The sequence below is a fragment of the Phalacrocorax carbo genome, chromosome 22 (genome assembly GCF_963921805.1).
Source record: "Phalacrocorax carbo chromosome 22, bPhaCar2.1, whole genome shotgun sequence".
Taxonomy (NCBI): domain Eukaryota; kingdom Metazoa; phylum Chordata; class Aves; order Suliformes; family Phalacrocoracidae; genus Phalacrocorax; species Phalacrocorax carbo.
Window position 1 is genome coordinate 533,179 of NC_087534.1, and position 26,536 is coordinate 559,714.

The following is a 26,536-nucleotide window of genomic DNA, read 5'->3' on the forward strand; positions in this document are numbered from 1 at the left end:
TGCCTGTGGGGTCCCTCCGCCGCCGCAGCGGCCTTCGCGGCCCCGTCCCGACCCGGAGGCTGTCGCTCCGGCACCGCCGCCCCGTTCCCTTCCCGGCCTGGCGCCGGTGACGCTCCTTCCGCGCGCGGGGGCCGGTTTCGCGTTGCGTTCGCACCGCGGCTGCACGACCCGCAGGGAGCCCCGGGAGAGCGGGACGGACGGACGGACGCGGAGCGAGCCCCGGGCGAGCGGGACGGACGGACGGACGCGAGAGGCAGCAGCGCGAACCGCCGCTCGGCACCTCCACCGAGTGCGCAGGCGCGACCCCACCCCCGCCTCACCGCCCCCTCCCGTGAGACCCCGCGGTGGGCGCGGCGCTCCCGTCGGGCCGTGCGCGGCCGGAAGCGGAAGTGAGTGCGCTGGTAATCATGGTGCCGCTGGGGTGGGGAAGGAGGTGCCGCCGCGGCCGGGAGCCCGGTGAGCGCGGTGGGGCTGGCGGGGCTGGGGGGCGGTGGCGCCCGGGCGGGGGGGCGGCGCGGTCCGGCCTGGCGCTGGCCGCGGTGGAAGCTTTCTGCGGGGCGGCAGTGTCTGGCCGGGCCGGGCGGGGGTAGCTCCAGCGCCGCGGTCGGGGAGGGGCCGCCTTCGCGGCCTTTAGGGCGGGGGCCGTGGTGCACGGTTCGGCACCCCTACCTCCCTCCCCGCCCGCCCCGGGGCCGCGGGGCGCCTGGGGGCGGAGCGGGAACCCGCCCCAGCCGGGGCTGAGGCGCCTGACATCCCCCCCCCCCGCCGCCTGACCCCCCACCCCCCCACCCCCCTTCTGTCGCAGATGAGTCGTTACGGTCGAACTTCGCGATATCGCACTGAGAGGCGGTGAGCCATGGGGGAGAACAGTCCCGAGGGCAGCGCCATCTACTATGAAGCGGAGGAAGACGACTTAACCCAAGATGACAGTATGATGAGGTTTGCTGATAAAAACGGCCTGGTTTCTTCATCATCTGGGACAGTCTATGACAGGACGACTGTTCTAATAGAGCAAGACCACAGCGTGTTGGAGGATGATGAGGATGAAGGACAGTGTGGTGATCACTTGCCTTTTTTACCAGAGGGTCATGAAGAAGGATTTCATTTAATAGCAGATCATGAAGGAATGTCACAGGGTTACGTGCAACACATTATTTCTCCAGATCAGATTCATCTAACAATAAATCCTGGTTCAACTCCTATGCCAAGAAATATTGAAGGAGCGACACTCACTTTGCAGTCTGAATGCCCAGAAACCAAGCTTAAAGAAGTAAGTAGCTAACTGTGATTCTGAATTTTATGCTTATTGTGAGACCCTGTCACCTGGTGACCTTAAATGGCTTGAAAATATGTTTCTCTAAAGCTGTTTGCCAGGAGGCCGACAGACGCTTCCCTTGTTCTTAAAGGTTACTGTATTGTGGAGTGAATTGTGCTCCATTAAATCTGCTCTTACTTTTAGTGATAGCAGGGCTTTGTGCTGGTAGGCGTAGCTGTTTCCCAGAGTTGCTTAGTGGGTCAGCGGCAAAGCTGCAAGCATCATCAGTTTTCACTCTTAATATCCTGCTGCTCTCTCATGAAGCAGCCAGGAAGTGCTTTTTGACATGTGGTAACGCACTAGATGGCAGGAGAATATGGTACCGAAACCACATTTATGTTAGTAGCATATGTGATTTTAGTGGTCTCTTATTTTTCTTTTGGCTGGACAATTATTTCCTGAGTTCAGAGATAAAAAGAGCATGAACTCTGTTATTCTGTGATTAAACACATTCATGAGAAAAGCACATCCAAGTCACAGGTTAAATGCCAGACTGTTGGCAGTAGCTAAAGTATGAAATTGAGCATGCCAAACTTGACATTACTTGCAGCGTTATTGTGTCACTCACAGGGAAACTGTGAGAAGAAAATAAGGGAAGCTTTAGACTACCTACTGCTGTGTTTTGAAAACTTAAGTCAGCTTACATATTTAAAATGGTGATTACTTTTAATTCTGTTTCCCTAATGAATTTTACCAGCACGCAAAGTGGTGTGGGCCTGTACAGATTGACTTGTGATTCTCACTTTTTAGATGCAAAAGCAATGCAAAGTTGACTGAAATACCAATGCAGTGACAACTTTGCTCCTTCTTTGGCCCTTCTGACTTAAATACGGGATGATCTAGACAAGTGTCAGTGGTAGAAGTGTAACTGATATTCAGTGTAATAGAGAATTGCAGAAATGAGCCCTTGCTGAGCAAGGAAGCTGGATTTGAGCACTCTGAATAATTTAGATTAGTGGGGAGCCTTCATGATCGCTCACCTGGCAGTGAGGAGATGGGTCTGCAGAGGTCAACTCTGCAGTTAGTGACGAAACTTCTGGGCTGAGGTTTATTCAATAAGCCCATTTAAGTCTAAGGAGCTCCTTTTGCTCAGTTTATTATTCATATTAGCAGCTGCTGTAACTTAACTTCTAAGCTGCTAAAATATTTAAATTTTGTATGTCAGTCACATCAGTACTTCCTTTTCTTTTTGTAGGATAATCAGCTTGCAGCCTGCAGTGTCTGAGAACAGTGTGTACTAGCTAAACAGGTGTTGATAACTCCACATGCAATTAAACTGATCTTATTTCTTCACCCCTCCTTTTTCAAAAAGGCTTGTAAGACCTGGGATTTCTAAATTAAACCCTTTACCTGAATGTATTTTCCATCTCTTGAACTAACTCCCCTCCCCACCCCAGAAAATTGCACTATAGTTTGAGTGCAGTGGAAATAAGCCCTAAGCATATGTGACACACTTCCATCTTGTGAAAACCCTTTTTGTCCTGCTGTTTCAAGTGCTCGATAAGTTCTCTAGAGATGGGGAACGGAAAGCTCTAAGGCCCCTGAACATCTGGCTCATCTCTTGAACTTGGAAGTCCAATTCTTTGGTACTTCCAAAACATCTGTCGTAGTTCTAACTCTTGAGACAACTGTTTTTAAGCCTCAAATTTTCAGGCCAGTCTTAGACATTTATGAAGCAAAAGAGGATTTTACACTTTGTTAATTAACTTTAACTTTCTTCTGTTATATTACACTTCTCTTACTATAAATCTGTCTGTAAGAATAAATGTGATTAGTTTTCTATTTCAAATTCATTATTTTTTTTGTCAGTGGTGACATAGAATAGCAATTTAAGGGGAATCTCATAAACCGAAGATGAGTTAAAGGTAAACTGAGCAGTTTAAGTATCCTTTGGCACTGTGTGTCAGGCTCAGCTTTTGTCAGTCGTGTTGGTTATTGGGCAGTTAGTTCCTACTTCTAAGGTAAATGCTTAATTAAGATTCTTCTAAAGCTTCCATCGGGTGCATCTCCTTGGGAGGGGCAGCGCGCTCTCCTTTGCAAAAATCGTATGTGATGCAGCCATGGGCTTTATCTTCAAAGCAACTTGTTTCTGTATGCTTCATGTCCTCCGCATCTGTGGTTTCGTGTCCTCGGCATCTGTGGTTTTTCCTGTTTCTGCCATGTTTCTTTTTTGTTGTTGCTTGTGTGTGGCAATGGTCTTGAGTACTTCTGCTGTCACACTGCAAGTCTTTCATGGCCAATACCTACATAATTTTATGTGTATAATCAGTGCTTATTTGTTGTGCTTATATTACTAATGTGCAAAGAGAATTAAATGCTTTTCTGCTTTACAGAAAGTTTTATTTTGCTTAGAACATGGTGGTAGTATTGCTCTGTCTGCAGTATCCTTCTCAGAATTATTTATGAAATAAAGATTTGGCCTTTGAGAAAAGGGGGAGCACTGCAAGGCCTTTGTCATAGTTGAGGCGGTTAAGCTGAAGTGTTACTGCTGTCTTCCTTTAAATAAGTGCATTGGCAGCTAGGAACCAAATCCTTAACCTATAATTAATATTCTCCTTTTCTTTGACTTTCTAGACCTAAATGTAAACACCTAGAAATCTTAACAGACTCCTCACTTGGTTTTTAGGTATTTCATGCCTGTGTCAAATACCTTGTGTATTATGGGAAGTGCTGTGGAGAATGTCCTGTAATGCAGTACATAAAATGTTAATTTCCAGCTGCCTTAAAACTCTTAGCAGGGAACACTTAATTCAGTACTGATACGTAAATTGTACTGAATGTACATCCCTGGTGAAGATAATGTACCCCTTCTCGTCTAATAAAATGCACTTTCTGACTTTGTGCCTGTGTTTTACCAGTCTATGCTCTTGTGTTTTGGCTGACTCAGCCAAACGTAATTATGTTGTAACTGTATGGTAATGCTTGGATATTTATTGATAACTATTAACAGATTTGAACTATAAATTAAGGGCAAGTTGCTTTACACTGGAATTATGGTTTCCTTCTCTGTACGTTGCTTCTAATAATGCTAAGTGACTATATAAAAATGTGAAGACCCCCAAAATCTCCTCCTCTTCAAGTTAGTGTTGGTCCTATCATCTAGATCGCTTGTTCAACTTAAACCCTTGATGGTTTTCATCTTTCCTCTTGTTACTGTCTTGTACAAAATCAAGGGCGAATCAGGTGCAACCATTAACAGCTGGTTTTGGTGTAGCGCACCACTTCTGTTGCAAATCTGTAGCAAGTTAAATGCTTTATAGTAAACCTTGGATCACAAGAGGACAAGGATTTAGTAAGAATTTGCTCTGTATTGTGAATGTCATGGTAGGCCGTTCAGTCAAGAGCCCAAACTTGCATTTTCCTACTTGTTCTCATATGAACTAATTGCATTTCCTGTACTTAGGGCAGCCTAGGTAACTAGTGCCTATAGAAATAATGAGAAAACAGTGTATCTTAATACCATTTCTTCTGATACTATATTTGATTTAATATCTCTCAAGTAGCTTTTTGTTTTTAGATTGTTTAAAGTTGTTACAGTGAAGTATGGAGTAGGTCCTCTTCCCTGTCCCTTTTATAAAAACAAAACAAAAAGCCACAAAGAAATCCACAGTCTTCCTTGTTAGATGGGAATGTAGTGAAGATTAGAAGTGGCACTTCAGTCAGGCAAGAAATTTTGAAGAAGGAAAAGTTTTTGGGTTTTGGCAGTAAGGTTCCTGAACTGTAGTTTTCAAAAAGCTCCTCAGCATAGGTAAATTTCAATTTCACTGCATCTTACTGGGGCAAAATGCCTTTTTTTTTAATATACTTTTGCCATCCTCTGTAATTTCTTTCTGCTATCCTTTCCTCTCCTACTGTATTTTGCAATAGCTAAATATTTTTTCATGGCAGTTACAGTTCTGTGGGATAATGTTGCTTCTCATCTGTCATGTGAAATTGGAAAAGCACGCAGAACTAGTTCCTGGATGTGTAATTGTCTGTTCAAGTCTGCATTTCAGAGTAAAGTTTCTCCCTGGTTTAATTGAATAGTAAGATAAGTACTGATAATAAATAGCTTGGAAAACTCATCTCCATTTCGCAATATGCTGTTTACATCAACTCTAAGGGACAGGAACTGAATTCAGCACTAGCCAAAATGGTAGCTACTGCTAGTATTTTATAGTTGTCTTATGTCTTCCTAGCGTTATGGTTATGATATTTCTGTGCTCTCTGTAAGGATCTCTTGTATGTCTAACCTGCTCTAATATTCCTCAAATATTAAGGTTTTATCAAAGGAAGGTGAAGGTTGATGCCATCCTATTGTTGTGCCATCAACAAAAGGCTACAGATTGAGACTACATAAGGTGTTACTGAGCTCCTATATACTCAGATTTTATAAAGTTTTCTTAAAATTGCCAGTAGGACCCCTTTGTCCCCTACAGAATAGGTTGGAAGTAACTGAGAATCTGTTTATTTGTCTTTCCTTACGGAGGGCCATCTAGAACCCAGATTACACCCACACTGCTTCCTGGGAAGCTGTTGGGATGATGTGTTCTGTTAACTGCAATCCCAGCCCGTACTGAAGAGCTCGTTCCCCAGGCTCCCCTTATTCTAGGGGTGATCTTCTGGACAGGCAGAGCCTGGTCTGAGTAACCTGATTATTACAGCCCTGAAACGTGTGCCTTAGTGCTTTACACCCGTGTTCTGTAGCTACTGTTATGAAGTATAAACCTGTATGTAGAGAGAGGGTAGTGACAGCATGCAGTGAAATATCCTTTGGGTACCTCAGTTATCAGGCACTTGATGTAGGATCTAGCAGGCGTGCTCTGAAGAGGAAATGCTGAGCACACGTGGTTCAAACGGGCACTGTTAAGGGCTCTTACTTTGACTGTTTGAGAAACAAAACCTGAAGGTGTGTACCTTCCTTTGGACCTTGTAGCACTGAGATGGTCTCCAGCGGTTCCAGCACCTGTTAGCGTAATAAATAATGTGTCCCAGATCCCCTCAGCCATCCTTACTCTTGTGCCATTGTTGTACAGGAATGGGAGACAATTTTTGGACAAAACACAAATGTCTTTCAGAGAGCCATTTACAGATCTCATAGTGATTTTACTGGGGGCTCATTATTTCTTTATGTGATATTACATTAAGCATTAATTAGCTATTTTATTGAAGGATTAAAAAAATACGCAATTCTTAATTAGGCACACCAAGAACGATGTGTTTTTGGTGTTACTCCTACTTAACACACCCACCTAAGTTCCCATTGTTCTGAGAGGAGCATGACTTCAAATAAAGTGATTTTGTACTTACCTGACAATAGGTCAGGGAATCCCATGTTACTCTGTTCTCAGCTTCCAAGCTGTGGTAGTAAAAAAACCGTGATTATCAAATGCTCTGTTCTGATGGGTGTATATAAAGCAAAAAGAGCCATTGTTGAGTCACAGCATGGGCAGAAACCCATAAATGTTGCGCATTGGATATCTGTAGGCTCATCCGGTTCTCCTGGTATCAACCCCTAATTCAGTATCTGCTTGTTTGAAGCCAGTCTGCAGCCTTTTCTAAGCGGTAGTACTAAGTACTGCGAGATGGGTGCTTTGTGCCTTGGAAAGAGGAAAACTGCTGGCTTATGTCCTGCTGTGTTATCCTCCTGCCTAGTGTTGGACTAGTCAACCTGCAGGTTCCTGCTCCTCTGTTGTGAGTTTGCATTGCCTTTCTAAACATTTCCACGTCAATGTAAATACTTTTGGAATGCTCTTCTGCTTCTTGCCTGTCAACCATCAAGTCCTCTCCTGGGCTCTATAATCACTTTTAGATGTTAAGGTTTCTCAACTGTGAGAGTCAAACGAAAGCCATCAGTCTGGTAATTAATGTTGAAGGTAAATTTATTCAAGCATATCAGATGGCTTATTCCTTCCACTTCACAAGAGAGAATGAGATTTAATTAAGCGTTACGACTTGCGGACTGGAAGCTTCTACATGGTCTTTCTGCCTGTTGCAGAAGCTGGGAAGGCTACTGCATCTGGTTCAACTGGAAATTGTTTCCTGGTGATGTGGGTAGCTGACTGAGAAATCTGTAAGGCATGCCTTTTGATGTAAAGCACCCTGTTCGATTCATTACACTTTGGGCATTGACTATTTAAGTAAAAACAGAAGAGGGGAACAAAGCACAACGAAGGCTGCTTTTGAGATAAAATGAAGTAATAAACGGACTGATGATTAGACCATGGGAGATGCTGAGAACTGTAGCTGTCATTCAGGGTGTGAATGGGAATTCAGCACACAGGGCAGTGCTTTTGAGGGTCAGGTTGTGAAAGTACATTTTCCCTTGTCTTCCTCTGCCATAAATAAGTAGCTCTGCTAGAAGCACCTGAGTGAAATGTAGGTGCTACATATAGGAATGCAGGTATATTTGATAGTGTCTCAGTGTCCTTTCCAACTACTTTATCAGATTTTTAGCTAGGAACATTTTGAATTATGTTTCTCCTTTTTTCCCCTCTTCTGTTAGATTACTATTCTTCTGTAAGGTCAGCCTGCTTTCCAATGTGCACCACTCCTTCTGCACATAGTGCAGCGGAAATATTGTTATCTGATAATTGAACGGCAATATTTTTTTTGCCTTTGGGGTGGAAATCTATTCCATTGTCTTTGATGCTTCACTGCAGATCTGCCCTGTCTAGATTCCAGAAATGCTTAAAAGTTAAGCATGCAGCATTTTTTCTCTTAGGTTAAGAGATACCAGTGCACCTTTGAGGGCTGTCCGCGCACCTATAGCACTGCCGGAAATCTGCGCACTCACCAAAAGACACACCGTGGGGAATACACTTTTGTCTGCAATCAAGAAGGCTGTGGCAAGGCCTTTCTTACCTCCTACAGCCTCAAGATCCATGTTCGAGTGCACACTAAGGAAAAGCCGTTTGAATGTGATGTGCAGGGCTGTGAAAAGGCATTCAATACACTGTACAGGTAGGAGGTCTCTGCCTATTTCTGTGGCAGATGTGGCTGTTGCTGTTTTGCAAGTTGCATCTACTTTTTGTTTGTGTCTGAACACAATTGTTATGCTTCTTCCAGGCACAGGTATGAATATAAACCCCCCCAAAATGTGGAAGCGCTATACCAAGCGTGGTAGGACAGAACCTATGATGTCATACTTAGCTTATTCATATTACAACAATATTGAAGCTGGTGCACAGACACAAGGAGCGCTCAGATTTTCTTGAGCGCTTTGGGACTGATATCGATTACTTTTATAAGCTAGTTACCATCAATTCAGAATATGTTAAGCCTTTGATCCTGTCCTGCACATTTGAATGAATGGCTTGCTTGCCTCAGGTAGGGGCCGTCTCATCCTACAAGTGATAAGAGGACTTTTTTTGGCTTATTTTTTAGGTTGAAAGCACATCAGAGGCTTCACACAGGGAAAACATTTAACTGTGAATCGGAAGGCTGCAGTAAATACTTCACAACGCACAGTGATCTGAGGAAGCACATCCGAACACATACAGGAGAAAAGCCATTTCGGTAAGTTGCTGGATGACAATTTTTACTTCTGTGGGACTTCTGTAATGGGTGCCTGTGCTGAAAGACAGCTATTACCATCCTGAATGAAAAGCTGTTCTCATGAGAAAAAAGCGAGGGTGTCTGGCATTTGAGTATGTTTGTGCTAGAGCTCCCTCAGTTGCCTGTAAGAGTGGGTGAGCTGACTGTCTTCAAAGACAAGAATAGTCAAGCTATTTTTTAAATAAGTGTGCCACAATGAGCGTGTTTTTAAAACATGCTGCTGCTTCTCTGCTGTGATTCAATGTTTATTCCATGAAGGAGCCCCCCCTCCAAATGCTGACTTCATGCTTGACTCTTAAAGTGCTGTTCAGAGCCCTGCTCTAGTCTGTGTCGCATGCATAGCAGCTCTTGGGAGACACCCGATTACTAACACAGATCAGCATTAGGCCTGCTTTTCAGAGTCCTGGGGCTATTGCAAAGTGTGGTCTCAGGTTGTAACCGATCCATCAGAGAAGCCTGATGCTAACTCTTCTGTGATGTCCCGTTCAGGTGCGAGCATGACGGCTGTGGAAAGGCTTTTGCTGCAAGCCACCACCTTAAAACACATGTTAGGACACATACTGGTAAGCCCCAGGGATTTGTTTTTTCTTTAACTGAGCTTATTCCATTTATCCTAACTCTCAGAATCCTAGTATGTATTTATACTTACATACAATATGCGGGTGACACCATGCTGAGTTGATACACTTGGGGGAAGGGATGCCATCCAAAGGGACCCTGACAGGCTGGAGGAGTGGGCCCATGGGAACCTCGGGAAGTTCAGCAAGGCCCAGCGCAGACTCCTGCACCTGCGTCAGGGCAATCCCAATCTTGCATTTATGCACTTTGATTTGTGCTCGACAGGTCTTGACTTTCACGAGCATGTTTCACACATGTATCAGTAATGATGCACAGAAATTAAATGTTGTCTTGTGTCAGTTCATGTGGTAAAATGGAAGCTTTTACCTGCAAGGCTCCGAAGAATGCTGAATGTGTTATACAATCAATCTTGTTTGTATAAAATATCACTACTTTTCTAGGTGCTTTAAAAGTACCTGTCTGATATAATGTTTGTAAGCTTGTTATGTGTTTTATGGTGCCTGTAGGGGAGAAACCGTTCTTCTGTCCCAGTAACGGCTGTGAGAAGACTTTTAGTACACAGTATAGTCTCAAGAGTCACATGAAAGGGCACGAGAAAGGACATTCCTATAATGCACTTCCCAATAACAACGTATCTGAGGTTAGTAGCACTTCTTCCTAAGGCTTCTGTGTTAGATGGAGACTAAACCGTACTTTGGGGGAGAAATTATTTGGTCTGTGGTTTGTCCTAAAGGTGTAATGTTTAAGGCTGGGATTTTCAAAGGGAATTGTAACTACTTGGTGCCCTGTCTCCCATGAAGAAACCCACGGGTGCCTCTCTTGAACTGAGAATTCGATTTCAATTCTGCGATTTCTGTCACTCAAGGTGGCAGCGTAGGGCCCTCTCATGTGCTGTGTTTACAGTGTGCTGATGATAAACACTGGATCCGTATTTCTGAAACTTCTAGCGTGGTATTTGGTTACCAAGTTTTATTTAGAAAAGTTCATCTAAATTTGTCTACTAACTTTTTAATCACATGAAAACTAACACTTGGGCTACTGCTGCTTTGACGAGTATGCCATGTACTGACACAAGTTTATAGGCAATTATATATATTATCGTGCTTTCCTTGTAGATTCTTGTGTTTTAGTCAATACTATCTAATAAGTGTGTGAAGTAAAATAAATGCTAGATGTTAAGGTTTACATTTTTTATTTTCCATAGGCTGATTTGTTCCTGTACAAATTTAAAATTTTAGGTTATTTAATTTTCTGGAAGTAATGTGAAAGATGTTAAGAAACCTTGACAGCTACTAAGTATCCTTTGCTTAGTAATATTGCTCCTTTGATTTTAGCACTGAGACGTGGGTCACATATAGCTTAAAATCCTGCGCAGACAGATTGTATGGACTCTAAAAAGTAATTAAAACATTTCTGGGACTACTTTTTTAATCTGTAACTCATTTCTTTTTCTTCTTTACAGGATACAAGCCACTCACTTTGTCTGAGTGACTTAAGCCTCATATCAACAGATTCAGAATTGCGGGAGAACTCTAATCCAGTGAGTTACTGTCCCAGAATTGCCTCACCCGTAATTTGAGTTCTGCTCTTTTCTGGCAATGTGCTTGTCCTGTGAACTAGAACACAGCAGATTAGATATGTGTGGCTGGTGGCTTCCGTTTTGCTTGTTCGGGCCTCTGGCATGCTCTGCTTTAGGCTTTCAGTTTGCTAGTGGTGGTGATGTACTCTCTCACCGAATAAGTGACTTTGGATAGAATTGGTTTAGATGTACTGAATAGTGCTTTTCTGTCTGTCTTGTGGCAGTTGCAGGAGGCGCTCTCTTGCAGAAACCCTGTGTGTTTCTTACATGCCCTATTGAGCCTGTAAATATGAAATATTGCTGTCCTTTTTGGAACGCTGGAACAAAAAATAAGTACTTCTGTCTAAAAGCAGAATAACTGAGTGACAGAGAAGGGTTTTCCTCCAAAACATGCTGTGCTTAATTCAACCTGTTTTTAAAGGCTCTGCATCTGATTTTACCGTGATAATGTTCTTATTGGTAACTGTTGACTGAGCTTAAATTCTACATAGAGGAAAATTATATACTGATGAGACTGTGTCGTTCTTCTGTGCTTTGATGTGGAAGGAGCATGCAGCTTTTTCATATATTCTGTTCCTAGAGCAGCGTGCGTGACAGTAGTGCATAGTCCAGGATATAATTGAAGCAGAGATATTTTGTTTCTGCTCCTGAGAAGATCTCACAAACAGCCAAGAACAAATTAATGTCTGTTTCTGTTTCTAGCACAGTATTACAAGAAATAAGGGTTAAAGTGTGGATGCAGAAGAATATATTCTACTTTTAAAGGACTTTTTTGTAAGGATTTGCTCATGATGCTGGTAAATTTGATTGTGGGTAATAAAAACTAAGTGTCGTTTTACACTAGGTAAGTGAAATATGTTGCCTTTCCTGAAGGTGGCTGGTTAATTGGAGAGGTGTTTCTGACATTCATACACTGCTTGACTGGGATTTGTGCAAAATTTAGAGAGACCTGAGATAAAATGTTATATGATGTCCTCCTTTTTGTTTTCTATTTGCCAGACACACGGACAAGACCTTAGCACAATCTCACCAGCAAGCATCTTTGAGTCTATGTTTCAGAGCCCAGATCATACTGCAAATCAGGACGACTCTCAGCAGACAGGTACAGGTTGTATCTGCACTATTTTGAGAGCTTTTTTGACAGTTTCCCCCCTCTGTATGCATGTACTTAATTCAGCATTTCAGACTGAAGATTTCTGCCCCACGTAACTAAGTAGCAAACAGGACTTTAGCTTCAGTGTTGAAATTCTTTTGTGTTGGAAATGCATTGTATTCACAGAGGGTGCAACGCTCGGGCAGTGACAGGGGAACTGACTGACTATTTACAGCACTTGCCGTACAGTGCTGACATTGATGCTCTTGGACATCCCACATAAGCATTGTTTTCAAGCTTCCTCTCTTCATGTAGCTGCATAAAGAGGCTTCTTAGAGAGGGCTAATGAGGCTGATCAGCTTGTGTGTAGTATTCAGTGTTACTGGCCTACTGAATTTGGACTTACTTTTAGCTTTCACTGTCTTGTGTTACATGTTTTTGGGTGTTAGTCTGAAGATGTGAAAGGGCTAATGCTTTACTTAGCAAAAATCTGTCAGCTGGTTGGTAAGTTTATTGAAGAAGTTGTTAATTCACATGTTACGAGAACTGAGGTATTTACATTTTTTCTTTGTTTCTTTTGGCAGCTGCCTTGATTGAAGGTTTTAACGGCGATGCAGACTCAGTCGCTGCTGTTCCGCCTTCTGCAGGAGACTCGGCATCGTTGTCTCTTCCACTTGTACTGCAGCTTGGCATCTCTGAGCCTTCGCATTCAGCACTACAAGCCTCAGCAGCACCTGCTGCTCCCTCCTCCATAGGAACCAGCTCACAGCAAGCTGCATTTGGAAATCCTGCAACTGTTTTACAATCCCCAGAAGTGCCTGTTCCTCACAGCACACAGTTTGCAGCCAGTCACCAAGACTTCCTGCAGCACACTCAGACGCCACCACAGCCCATGGTACAAGGACTTTCAGTGGTTGCTGGGGCACCTGCCCCAGCAGCATCAAGTGCCACTGAGCCCCTGCCAGCTGTAGTTCAGACTGTGCCTGTTGGTGCGAACTCTGTTCTGACCAGTAATCCAACTATAACAATTACTCCTTCTCAGAGCACTGCTATTCTGCAGTCCAGCATTGTCATGGGAGAGCAAAACTTACAATGGATCTTAAATGGTGCCACTGGTTCTCCACAAAGCCAAGAACAAATGGTTAGTATACCCAGCACAGCTTTGAAACAGCTTGAACCATCTCTCTTCCTCCTAGAGTCCTTGCTTTTGAAAAGGAAGGGGATCAAACCTGTAACTGTAAAATACAAACCAGGATGCAGTGTTGTATAATGCTTATCATGGTAATATGTATGAATGTGTCACCAATGCAGCCCCTAAAATAGAGAAATAAATAGAAAACAGAAATCTGGGGTGCAGAAAAATCTTGCTTTCTTGTTTTCCCAAAGCCAGGCTTCTCGCAGCAGGTGTCGTCTTGGTTTACCCAGGACAGCGCACCACATGGCCTGAGAATATATGTCCATTTTAATCTATTACTTTTTGACAAGTGGAAGCACAAAAAACTCTGTAAAGTTTGTGTTCAGACATTTTGTAATCTGTCTCTTCCTAATTTAGCCTGATAAAGGTAATGAAAAGTTTTCTGGGAAAACAGAATGTCTCTGGTTCTCCAGTAAATCTGGACAGCTGAGACTTTGTGTTTTATCTTTAAGAATACTGGTGCCACCTTTAGACTTCCTCGGTTGCAAATGGTCAGGAGTGAATGGCAGCAGGTACAAGCACCATGAGCAAGCGCAGCAGTTTTTTAAGAATTCAGCTGCTCAGTTGTCAAAAACCACAAGCTGCATTAACAAGCATGTAGTGGGGAGGGTGCTTATGCCCCATCTTTAGGATGGCTGAAATAATACTCTGAGTTTTGGGATAGCCAGTCCATAGCCCAGAAACAAGCTAAATGTTACTTTAAAAAAAAAAAAAAGTGTGTTCCTGTGTGTTCTTGTTCTCTTTGGAGTACATGTATAGCTGTTGATTGCAGCTGTTTGGAATTGGAACAATGGAAATTTGATAGGAATCAACTCTCACTTTTTTCTTTTTTTTTTCTTTAAAGCCACAAGTTCCAAAAGTAGTAGAAAAGGTTTTTTTTACCACTGCATTACCAGTAGCTGGCAACACAGGTAAGCTTGACACTGAACTTGCTTTTCTCTCTTTCTCTGCTTGTAGTACTGTTAGCTGGACCAGGATTTGTGGTGATCTTACTGCTTGTAGAAATGTTGAAGGCAATCCTTTCATCTTTGTGTTTTTACCTTCCTGAGGTTTTTTACAGTCTGCTGTAGACTCATAGCTTTGTGCTGAGATCTGTCCTGTAGTTTCTCTAACAACTTGTAAGATAATCAGGTTTACATATCAGATCCAGTATGCATAAAAATTAGTATTTTAATGGAACTTACATAGAAGAACAAAAGACAGAAATGCAAGGACATAATTTGTTTTTTCTTTTAAATGAAGATGTGAAACAGGTAGTAAACTTTATCAGTTCTTTAACAATTGTTTTTGGTAAACACTGTCTGGGATTCATCAAAATGATACACAGCTGTTCCATTCCATAACATGCTTTCTTCACAGTGTTCTTATATTGCAAAGGTGAATCAGAGTCAAGAGAGATCAGAAGTTTAAAACTTGAATTTTAAAAAAGAAAGGAAGCCAGGCAAGTAGAGCAGCATAGGAAGAGCGAGGAGGAAGCATGGGAAGCAAGATGGGAGAGGAGAGCAGGCTAGAGAAAGTGAACAGGAAAGCACCTGTGTTGGTGTCAGGGAGTAGAATTGCTGGTGTAATGTTGTATCATCACCTTCAGAGATTGGTGCATAGGGCCTGGGGCATTTGAGTGCCACTCTATTGGATTTTATGCTGTAAAAGTTATAATAGTATGTTTCCAGACAACCGTGCTGTGTAAAGAATTTAGATCAGACTTCTAATGCCTGGGTTCGACCTGAACAGGTTGCTCATCGACAGAGCGTACCTGCCACTTTTTTCTTATTTATCATCTGCTGGAGGTATTCGTTGTGCCTGAACAAAGTAACACATAATCTCTGCTGCAAGGTGCACACTGTCTAATTTAACAAAGATTATTTGTCCCTGCTGTGAAATTATGTAGTTCCGTTGTGTTTTGTCTTTGTTTCACCTTCAGGAAACCCTGTTCAGCAGATTGGTCTCAGTGTTCCTGTCATTATTATAAAGCAGGAGGAGGCCTGCCAGTGTCAGTGTGCCTGCCGAGACTCTGCCAAGGACAAAGCCACCATTAAGAAGGAATGTTCCTCACCTGATTCAAAAGCTTTGGAGCAGCCAGCTCCCCAGCTGCAGCCTCAGACCTTTCCTTCCTCTTCCCCTTCTCCTGCGTGTGGGCAGAGCAGTCAGATAGTTAACCCTTCAGACTCACAGACTGAAACATTAAGTGCCATGGATGTATCGGACTTCCTGTCCCTCCAAAGTCCTGAAACCCCATCTAATATAATTCCAATTGAAGCACTACTGCAGGGTGAGGAAGAAATTGGTTTGAATAGCAGCTTCTCTAAGTGAAGATGTTCCAGATTTTCCTTTGCACCTGGAGGGTAAAACCCTTCTCCTTAGAAGCAGAAACTGAAGGATCGATTCTTTTTCCTTCCTCTTTGGAAGTTTTGTGGCTTATTTCTGCTTCACAGATGTCATCTTAGTCACATACCAGGTACATCCATCTTTGAGAATCTATCTAAAAACAAAAGGAAAAAAAAAAAAAAAGAAAAAGCTAAGTTATATATGAACTGTTTCGGCTGCACTGTCTGTCACTTTTGCTTGTCATATGTGAACACAGAAGTTAAGGTTACTCGTGTGCAAAAAGATTTTAAAAAGAAAAAGGGGGGGTTAGTTTGTCTCCAATTGCACATCACTTATGTTTGGGATTAAGGTACTGGCAGCGAGTGGGTCTTTGTTACAGCTCTTTGGGTCTATAATTTTCTTCTGTCTCTTATGTCTGATACTAACCATGCACTATAAGGGGAGCCCAGGAAAGGAATTTGCTGTAGTAGAAAATGGCATTATAGAAGGTGATTTAGCGCAACTTTATTGGAATGCGATTGTCACATCACTGCGCTGGGAGCCGGTGCCTGGGTTTGCTTTGTACTAACGCTGTTACTAAAGCCTACTGAAATTCTGGGGAGTTTATTTCAGTAGAGCACAAGTACCTTGTGCTCCTGATAGATCTGTTCATTTAATTTCATTAGGACTTAGAAGTGTGGTGGCAGACACACTGCGTGACAACATGGAAACACAATTGGAGCCCCTGCTTACTCAGGCTCAGGAGTCTGTTTTATTTGCCTCTCTTTGAAGGATGCAGTGAGTCCCAGATGCAGTCAGATTGGTGCCTGCTGCTCGTTTGATTTATTTGGCTCTGTTCAGAAGCAAGTCATCCTCTTAACCCCCACGACTGTTTAATCAGGAGCATGGTGCCTTTGCTGGTTACTCTCATCTTTTGTCAGGAACAACTCTAGGAAAATTCTCAGAATGATTCAATGTAAATTCAGTTTGAATTCAGTGAGTCTGTCCTTCCGCTGTCCGTAAGCGCTTCATTCGTTTTTTTTCTGTTAAGCTCTAATTTCTGCCTGAATCTGCCTCCAACCTACTGCAATGCCAGCTTTTTGTGCACGGGGCTATTTCTTGACTAAAAGATGTTACACGACATAGTAGTTTTTCATATCAAACTGAAAGTCTATATTCTAACCTACTCAGGGTAAATAAAACACAAACCCCCCCTTCCACCAAAAAGCCTGTAATGTTGCAATAAATGCAGTCTCATTCTAAATGGTTTATTTATGCTGCATTATTTTAAAAGATGTAATTTTATAGTGTTTTATCCATCTTTCTGGCTTTGGCTGTCTCTTTGTGTTAAAGGAAAGAATATTAAATAGTCTTTATTCAGTTTACAGTGTTGTCATTAGTGAGATACAAAGATAATGACTGTAAGCCAATTAACGTGGAGTCTCTCTGCGCACTAAATTTAGGAATGCAAACTCCTCGTGGATAGAGGTCTTTTGCTCTTTGTATTTGATCAAAGCTGCTCTCTGTACCTGCTGGGGGAGAATCGAGTGACTGCAGCCAGACTTCCCTAGGATACTGGATGATGAGCAGGTTTTTTTAACCCTCTTGTGACATGCTCTGTGTAGCCTTACCAACACTGCTGTAACACAGGCTTAGCTGAGACAGTGGCTTAAGCGATCTTGCGTGCTCTTCCCTTGCGAATCTGCTGCCACAGCACAGATGGAAATGGGCTGAAAGGGACTAACTGGCTTTTCACATCTCTGACAGCTTGCTTCTAGTTGTTAAGTGCGGAAGGGTAAATTTTCCCTGTCAGGGCAAACGCGAGGGAGGAGAGGCTGTGCAAAGAGTGCTTTGTGCCTGGGAGGTGTCTGTCACTCGCTAGGGCAGAGCGCTCCGTTTCGGTAATCGCAGTGACGAGCTTGGGGGCACCGGCTGACCTGGGAACAGGCTAATTGCGTTTCCTCTCTGCGCCTTGGCACGCGTTGCAGTGCTGTGCAGCGCTGTCGCAGCGGGGGTGCCGGCCCCGCAGCCGTGAGGTTTGCATCCACCCAACGCGGATTAGCAAAGCATTCTATGCTTTGTTCCTGCAGCGGTAATCCCTAGAGGGCAGTGAGATGGTGGCTCCCTTTGTTTTTTTCCTACAGCTTCATTTTGTGATGCAGTTTGGTTGCACAGCAGCAGGAACTGCTTTGAACACAAAATACTCTCAAACCTGCGTGGCTGGGACTGACCTCAGGGGGATGAGTCTCCTGCATAGAGCTCCGCTTCGGAGGAGCGTGGGTGCGCCTGGAGCTGTGGGGGGGTCCCGCGGGGCACAGGCCGCTGCGAGGGGCCACATGCCTTTCCTGGGCATAGCATGGCAGTGGCGTTTGGGGGTGAGTGGATGTACGTGTGTGTGTGCGTGAGAGCGTGTAGATTCCCCTGGAGTTGTGGAGTTTTCTCTGATGGGGATGCGGGTACCAGATGTGGCCTGAAATGTGACAGCTGGGGCATTCAGCAACCTCTTCAGAGCCTGTCCGTCCTGCAGGGAAGTGGTTTTCCATGCTACTTTTGTTAGTTGTGACTTAGTCCACCTAAAATATGCTTCTGGTTGGACCAGATAGCATCTTCAGAAACCCCTTTGTGACAGAAATTAGTAGAATAATCTACCCAAGCCTTTGAAATCAAGCTGATTTGGAAGCGCGGTGATGGGCAACAGCGAGGTGTGCGCGTCCTTTCTGAGTGGGTGTCTGACGTTAACCTCTTGGCTGCTTTCTCTTCACAGCTACTGTTTTCTGTTGGTGTGTTCTAGGAAAAGCAATGTGTTCCAAATTTATGCTGACTTTTAGGTGCATTGGGTTTGCCGTTACGCTCTTGAATGTGCGTCTGGCAGGCTGCAATTTAGGTGAAACAAATTAGAGCTTGTAACGAGGCAAGAGCAGCGTGATTCTGTGAACGCGCAGGCCGCTGCACCGCGGACTGTGCATCCCACCCGACTGCGTTGTACAGATGTGTGCTTTTGTTGTTTAATCGTTGGTTTGCTTTCCAGAGTGTTTCATGCTGTGTGTATCTGATATGTTTCACAGTGGACGTTTGCATCGTCCCCAGTGCTGTGTGATCAAGGGTTGTGCTGCCGGGGTGGTCATTAACACACTGGGGTGGGAGGGGATCTGTGAGCAGCTGGCAAGAGAAGGCAGTGGCAGCAAAGCCCTGAGATTCCTCGGCGCCAGAGGTTTTTCTGTCTTCCTTCCTTTGTTGTCCCAGCATTTAGCATACTCACAATAACGTTTTTAATAAAGCGGGGAGTTTCTGCTGTTGCAGATCTGGTAAGACCTTGGATTCCCAGAAAGGGACATGTTCTGTTAATACGCTGGAGCCTCTGAGAACAGTGTGCCCTCCCTCTGCAAAATCTGCATTTCACAAACCCCGTTGATTATCAGTCAGAGAGCGAAACTGCACTGCTCTGGGTTGTTCTGTGTTAAAGGTTTTGCTGTTCTGTGGCTTGTGGGGATTTACTTGGTTACTTACAGTTTCTAGATGGGTGCAGAAGCTTAAACACGCAGAATGGGTCTAATTACCAACGTCGGTAGCTCTGGTCTCGCCAAGCAGTGACCCAAGCAAGCAGACTTGGTGTGCAGCTGCAGGCTGTAGAAGTTGCTTTTCATGCTTGTAGATGGTAGAGGGATGGAAAATCAGCACTGTTTAAATGCTGGTACTGAACTATATAGAACAAAGTACGAATTGGGCACTTCTGTAATGCTGACTGTGCCCAGAAAGACTAGTTCGCAGAACCTCATACTGGTATCTAAAATGCACTTTAGGTTTTTTCTTTAACCCAGTTGCTGCAATTTCTTTTGTATATACTTTCACAAAGTTTATTTTTGCTCTGAGTAAAAGTTAACAGGGGTGTGCAAAGATGAGCACTTAACTTGGTGCAATACTTGTAGCTAAAGATCATTGTCCCATGTGGTCAGTCTGTCTGTGTCTGTCTAACTGAATATGTATAGTGACTAGCTCAGTGACGTGCTGCCCTTCCCTGTCTGTACCCAAGAGAAATTATGCATCATTAGCAAACGTCCGATCTATGCAAATATTCCACTGAGAGCACTGTGCTTTAGCGGGCCTTTTCTCTCACGCTTTCTGGTGGGCTGCTTGTCACTTCTGTTGGACACAGCTGTGTTCCTCGGCGTGTGCGTCCTTTCTCCCTTGTCCCCCGCTCTGCGCTGCCACGCGAGTATGACAGAAGTGACAAGCTGTTCCGGAGCAGGCATGTTGCACCTTTAAAATTTGTCTTCGAGATCGTTTTTTGACGTCATGTTATCTGCCTTACTTCATGGAGGATGGCGCTTCTGCAGTCATCCCAGATATTGTTTTTGCAACTGCAGCAACGTTAAACTGTTTACAGTACTCTTCCTGCACCAATCCTAAATAAGGCTCAGAGAACGAACTGATGACTGGCCTGTTGGTTGTGGAACAGCTCGGGGAGAAGAGTTAGGCCATAATTGACCTTGGAGCTGATTGGAGATGAAAAGCTGTTCCTGGCTCGAGTGGGGAGCACAGCTGGCAACGGAAATGAGAGGCAGCCAGGTCCGTGATGTGGGACCGTGGTGTCATGGTCTTTGTTCTGCCGCTGGCTGGCTGTGAGGCCTTGGGTTAGGCGACTTGCCTAACCTCTCCATGCCTCGGCGTCCTCCCTGTGAAATGAGGACAACGAAACCTGTCTCTTTAAAATGCTTTGAGATCTATGGGTGAAAAGTCCTTGGCATTAGTGATCGGACCGAGCTGGGCAGACCCGTTAGAGTCGATTGGGACTGTAAGGCAAAAAAAAAAAAAAAAAAAAGGCATGTCTTTAATAAACCCTACAAATTTCTGATTGCATAGTTTTTAATTGGTACACTATTTTTTTCCATAACATATTTTGGAAACAATGTCAAGTTTTTATAAATGTTACCTGTAGTTGATACTCATGGACAGGGCTGAACTTTTAACTTTTTTGTGTCTTGTCTTGATATATATCTTATGTTCTAGAAGTGGGATTCTGTGTCTGCACTGAGAAATGCAAATTAAACTGGATATTTATGTGGTAGTGTACATAGTCTAAGCGTGTGTGTTCTTGGAACTAGTTTAAAAATCCCACACCATGCTTTTGGTGGTGTGCAAGCTGGCCAAAATTTGGTTCGTTATGCAGTGTACACTTTCTCAAATAAATGCAGTTTCTACTTTTTCTTACAAGAAATTTTTTTCATATGATCTTTTTCAGCAAAATCAAGGGTATGTTTTTGCAGTACCGTAGTTACAGTAGCTGGTATTTCTTGCTGTGTAGCTTTGTGTCCTTCCACTTGCTTACTGAACCGGAGCTATCTGTCTGACCCTCGTTTGGAGAGAGAGTGAGTTGTAGTTGCAGTTCTATGTCACACAGACCAGCATCAGCGCGGCGGGCAGGGATGCGCGAGCCTTGAGCCTGGTTAGTTACCGACGCAGTCTTTGGCATCAGCAGCGGCCTGACTGTCAGACCAGGGCAACCGCAGGTTGTCTACTTACTGCTTTCGTTTTGTTTGACACGTGCGGGGAGGTGGGCAGGGGTCTTGGAGATGGCAAAATAAAAGAACCCCAGGTTTTTCAAGGATGCGTGTATGGTATTAAAGGAATTTATTTAACTATGAGACATGGGAACAAATGTGCTTACATTGAGCAATGTGAATATGTTAGTTACAGGTACAGTACTTCCAAAGGAAGAGCATCTCCAAAACCCAAAAAAGAGTAAATATGAATTTGTATTTTTTGAAGAATGTAAAATGTGAAATAATGGTGTTTGCTTAATTGCTCATTTTGTATGAAGTTAATATTGTACTTTGAAATATCTGCAAAGAAGTGGAAATTAACTTTTTTGGAATTGAAAGCAATATTAATACTAATAGAATCCTAATTAAATGCTTATTTAAACATTGTGTTATGATAGTCTTTCCTCAGAGTATAAGGTGTCTGGGAGGCGAGTGTGAGGATCCTTCCCCTGCCCCCTCAGGATGGATCACGACACAGAGGTGCTCCTGAATCCTGACAGACAAGGGCCTTGGTTGTAGCCAACTCCTCCCTGCCCTCAACAGTGACCTTTGTAAACAAACTTCATATGCTGAAGATCACCCGGGTATGGGTATGGGTGAGAGGTGGAGTGCATGTTGTGCACCTACCGCTGATCCTTCATTTTTGACAACAGGAAACGCTTGTGTAGCCCCTTCCATGCAAACCCAGCTGTGTTCAGTGCAGGTACCACCCTGCCAAGCACCACCAGGGCCCTGGAAGCCATCTGAAGCTGCAGGGGAATGAGAAGGCAAACTCTTCTGTGGTAAAGGTGGTAGTTTTGGTACCTAAAACCTTCAAGGTGGTGATCCTAAGCACTTTCCAATAGATAGAAACTTTAGGGAAAGCTAGCAGCAATAAGGAAAACAGACAATCTCCACTCTGAAACAAATCAAGCTTCCAGTGTAGCCAAGTATTTTCATGTGGCAAAAAAACCCACCCCACTAGCTGAAGGGCATCTCCCACCCTCCGGTCTCAGCCCGCTCTAGGTTGTCCGTACCTTTGGATCATGCATCTACAGCTTTAGGGGTGTAGTTACTATCGGAGGCTGTGTGCTACCCGTGCACCAGTGCACAGCCTTCATGCTTCTCCAGCCCTTCTGCCATCAAGTCAGTTGTTAACTAGTCCTGATCCTGTCAACAGTCAAGGAAAGAGTCAATATTTGAGGGAAACTGGTGCTCTCTGTTTGAAGGCTGTACCTCCTTCAGTAAGAAGCCGCTAACCTGCGTAGGCAGGGGGGATGAGATAGGCACTAAGCCAATATTGCTTTATTTTAAAGTGCAAATTTAGTAAGATAAGGTATCAGTGCAACAAGAGAAAGCGAAGTCCAAGGCCACAGCTGAGGGCAGCGGCTCTGTGGGCTGCGTTACCGGGCTCTGGGCTTCCCCCCGCACGGACGAGCAAGGCTTCCTCGGAGCCTGTACCTCAGCCGGCCCCGTCGGCCCCGCAGCCAGTCCCGGGCCGGGGCCCCGCAGGCCCCCGCGTCCCCCGCCCGGGGGCTCAGAGCCCGGGGGGGGGCGGGCGGCGCGGGGCGGGGGCCGGGTCGGGGGCAGCCAGGGCGGCCCGGAGCGCAGCCATCTCCGCCGTTATCGCATCGCAGGCGGCGATACGGGCCCGCAGGTGCCGCTGCCGGGCCTCCAGCCGGGCCCGCAGCCTCCGCAGGTCCTCCTCCCCCTGCGGCGGGACGGCGGTCACGGGCGGCCCGGCCCCCCAGTACCCACTGGCACCCCCGGTCTCCCCCATCACCCGCCGGCCCCCGCGATCCCAGCCATCACCCAGTGGCATCCCCGGTACCCCCCAGACGCCCCCATCACCCGACGTTCCCACCGGGCCCCGATCCCCCCCGTCACTCGCCGGCCCCCCCCATACCCCTCGGTCCCCCCCCCCCCGGCACCCACCTGCTCCCCCCGGCTCCCCCCGGTCCCCACCCCGAGCCGCCCGAGGGCCGCTGCCACCGCCTCCTCCTCCATGCCGTCCCGCGTAGCCATGGGAACGCCCCGGCCGCCCCGCCCCCGGACGCGCGTCACCGCCCCGCCCCCGGCGGGCCGGAAGCGGCGGCCGCATGCGCAGGGCGGCGCTGGCGGGGCTGGCTCGAGCCGGGGAGGGGGCGCCGGGCCTGGGCCTGGGCCTGGGGCCGGGCCTGGGCCGTGCCTGCAGCGCCCGCCTGCTGTTGCCGCCCCGCGGCGCGGCCCAAACGGACCAGCAGGGTGCGAGCGCGGTAGCGGCGGGGGGCCGGGGCCGGGGCCGGGGCCGGGGCCGGGGCCGGGGCCGGGGCCGGGCGGTGGCGGGGGTGAGGGCGGGGGTGAGGGCGGGGGTGAGGGCGGGGGTGAGGGCCGGCCGCCCCGCCACCCCGACCCACTGGCCCGCCGGTGTCTGGCAGGCTGGAGGGAGGCGGTGGCGGCCGCCGTCGGTGCCCTGCAGGCGGGCGGGCTGGTGGCGGTGCCGACGGACACCGTGTACGGCGTGGCGTGCCTGGCGCAGGACTCCGGCGCCGTGCGGAGCATCTACAGCCTGAAGGGGCGGAACGGCGGGAAGCCGCTGGCCATCTGCCTCGGGGACGTGGAGCGCCTCTACAGGTGGGTGTGCCGAGCCCCCCGGGCCGCCCCGCCGGCCCCTGCTCGGCGGCCGGAGCCCTTGTGCGGTGCCAGCAGCCGTGTGCGAGCGCGGGAGGCTGCCCGCAGAGCCCGGCGCGCCCCTCAGGGCTGCCTGCCCCGGCGCCCTGTGCGGTGGGGAGCGGCTGCTCGCTGCCCGCCGCGCCGCAGAGCTGGGCACCGAGGGGACGGGCTGGGCTGGGGCTGCTTGGCCGTGCTCAGCACCGGCAGTCGGGGTGAAGGCGTGCGGGTACCCCCCTCTCACACGCTTCCTCTTGCCCTGTAGGTACTGCCATGTGAACGTGCCGGACGAGCTGCTGCGGGACCTGCTTCCAGGACCTGTGACTGTGGTTTTACAACGTTCAGAAGAACTGAATAAAGACTTGAATCCTTACACATCGGTAGGTCTTTGCCATAGGACGTGCCTCTCTGCTTTTGAGGGACAGTATGCTAGTTTTGTGCTTCTGCTGTAATAGCTTTTATTCTTACATGTGTGTTTAGTGTGCTTAGCAGTGATCAGCGTTTCCCCAAAGCCGGCCCCTGTGCTGTTGTGCTCCCCATGGCATAACCCTGCGCTAGGGGCTGGCTGATGGAGGCACGTCTCTTGCTATTGCTAGCTCAGCGGGCGTTTATGTATTGATTCTGTAGAGTATCAGCTTTAAGTCAAGAGGGCTTTAGGCAATGCAAGATAAAAAATGGTTACTGCATGTAAAACCATGTTTTCTTCTTCCTTGTAGCTGGTTGGTGTTCGCATTCCAAACCACTCTTTTATTAGGGAGCTGGCACGAGCTTGCTCTGGACCACTGGCTTTAACAAGCGCTAACATCAGCTGTCAGGCGAGCACGCTGACGGTTTCGGTAAGTCTGATTTTGCCACTGACATTTTTGTGATATTCTGTCAGAGTCCCAGCGTCTCATAACTGGAAGCAGTAAAACAAGGATTTCTCTGCTGCTGTTATTTTTTAAATTAATAATCTCTAGTTAAAACAGCCTGCGGATATGTGGTGTGGGGTAGCTGTCTTGCTGCGATCCTCACCTTAAAAAGTGAGGATGGCAGAGCTGAAAAGTAGTATTTAAAGGCTTATGCGCAGCTTTTGAAGTGGGCGCCAAATCTGAAAGACAGAAATTGCTTTAGGCAGGATGGCTGTGGAATGAGACTGCTGCTGTCTCTAGAGGTCCTTGCAGCCTGGTAACTAACTGTCACTCGAGGAGATGTCTTTCTGCAAAGTGGTGACCCTGGTGGCAGTATAGTTGGGCACGGTACCGGACGGACACCCTGTCCTTGCCCCAGAATGTATTGATAGACTTCTAGCTTTTTTTGGTGCGCTCCTTACTAAACAGTGGTGCGGCTGAGAAGTCCTCAGCCAGAGAATCCTTGTGGCTATCCTGCATGCCTGAGATAAATCTGTTCTCAGAAATCAAACTGGGATGTGTTCATGACAGAAAAAAGTGAGCTGCCCTGACAGGACAGGAAGAGACCAGCTCCCTTGACGCCAGAAAGCCTGGTAGTGTCTGTTAAAACACGATCACAAACCATCTTCAGGACTGTTAGCCACATCTCTCTTTTTCAGGAATTCCAAGACCTGTGGCCTCAGTTGTCCTTAATCATTGATGGAGGCCCGATAGGGGATGTCCGGAGCCCAGAGTGTCGTTTGGGGTCCACTGTGGTTGACTTATCTGTGCCGGGGAAATTCACCATCATTCGTCCTGGCTGGTGAGCGCTCTTTGCTGGGTAGAACTGTAGCTTTTTCTTGACTTTAAATGGAATGAAGCTTTCAAGTTAGGGTGGTTTGTGCTTTGCATCTTTTCCCATAGCAGTTGAATGTTCACTTTAATGTTGTTTGGCTTAATTACCAGCATGCTCAGAAATCCTAAAGGGAGCTCCAAATTCTGAGCCCAGGAGACCCCTTTCTAGAAGCTTCTGTGCGAAACACTAGTTCCTAGAGTGCATGTTCTTCTTGAGTCAAAATGCAGTACTGCGTCTAGCTGATTACTTTCCCAGGAAATGCAGTTTAATCCTTAAAAGCCTTTTTTTCTGATGGTTCCGTTTCACCCCACAGCGCACTGACATCTACAGTTGAAATCCTGAGGCAGAAGTATGGCTTGATACCAGAATCATCTTAAGACTTCAGACTCTGAGGAGGCTCTGCAGAGCTGGTAAAGCTGGGCACCGTGTGCCTGCGCATTCAGGGAATGGGTGTTCATGGCCTTGTTTAATAAGGTTGATGGGTTATGTCAGGTTAATAAACAAAAGATAAAAACCCAGAGCAACAGTTGATGGGTTTCTGTTAATTAGTATCGCATCTGCTGCAGTCTGAGAAACCAACCCAAGTATGTATGCTGACGTCTTTGTGCTGCTGCACCATTCCCAAATACCCGTCTGAAAGAAAAGCAAAGATGGAAAAGAGGTTTTCCGAGCTTTCATGATGTTATAGCTATGGTGTCATCTGTTTTTTGCTGTTATAAATGTAACTACTGAGATGAAACTCTTAAGTGCTTTTGCAAATTAACAGTATTCAAATGGTCCCTATCTAGACAAGAGCTGCTCAGAAAGACCTGACTTCCTCCCAATACAAAGACTGAAAACAAGCTCTTAGTGTGCTGATCTTCAATTTTTAAATGTGGACTCTCTTCATTTTGTTCTGAAAACAGTGCTAAGCTGAAGTAAATAGGGAATGGATGAAAGTTTCCTCTGGTATTTATTTTTCATTGAAAAGTAAAGTTTATGGAGCTGCTATTAATTTAAAAACCGGTAAGCCACTTGCACGACTGTTGTAAATGCTTATTTT

The 26,536-nt window shown here is 46.0% G+C and overlaps 2 protein-coding genes and 1 long non-coding RNA gene across 5 annotated transcripts; 2 read left to right on the forward strand and 1 right to left on the reverse strand.

Moving 5' to 3' along the window:
• The first annotated feature begins 311 nt into the window (after positions 1-311).
• MTF1 (metal regulatory transcription factor 1) lies at positions 312-21,523 on the forward strand. 3 transcript variants are annotated; one of them, XM_064471397.1, is made up of 11 exons: positions 312-389; positions 806-1,270; positions 8,019-8,257; positions 8,681-8,812; positions 9,341-9,414; positions 9,937-10,070; positions 10,893-10,970; positions 12,009-12,117; positions 12,687-13,243; positions 14,142-14,208; positions 15,219-21,523. In XM_064471397.1, exons 2-11 carry the CDS (start codon positions 857-859, stop codon positions 15,605-15,607), a joined length of 2,193 nt encoding a protein of 730 aa, XP_064327467.1. In that variant the 5' UTR covers positions 312-389; positions 806-856; the 3' UTR covers positions 15,608-21,523. The 3 variants fall into 3 exon arrangements, with proteins under 3 accessions (XP_064327467.1, XP_064327466.1, XP_064327468.1); XM_064471396.1 differs by having other exon boundaries at positions 371-456; XM_064471398.1 differs by having other exon boundaries at positions 371-456; positions 12,009-12,111.
• On the reverse strand, positions 21,213-23,190 carry LOC135316782 (uncharacterized). Its single transcript, XR_010376028.1, has 3 exons — positions 23,086-23,190; positions 22,158-22,290; positions 21,213-21,890 (listed from the first exon to the last, which is right to left on the reverse strand). It is a non-coding gene; the product is annotated as an uncharacterized LOC135316782 (long non-coding RNA).
• On the forward strand, positions 23,189-26,432 carry YRDC (yrdC N6-threonylcarbamoyltransferase domain containing). Its single transcript, XM_064471400.1, has 6 exons — positions 23,189-23,364; positions 23,538-23,733; positions 24,035-24,149; positions 24,486-24,605; positions 25,319-25,461; positions 25,808-26,432. Exons 1-6 carry the CDS (start codon positions 23,220-23,222, stop codon positions 25,869-25,871), a joined length of 783 nt encoding a protein of 260 aa, XP_064327470.1. The 5' UTR covers positions 23,189-23,219; the 3' UTR covers positions 25,872-26,432.
• Positions 26,433-26,536: the final 104 nt, after the last annotated feature.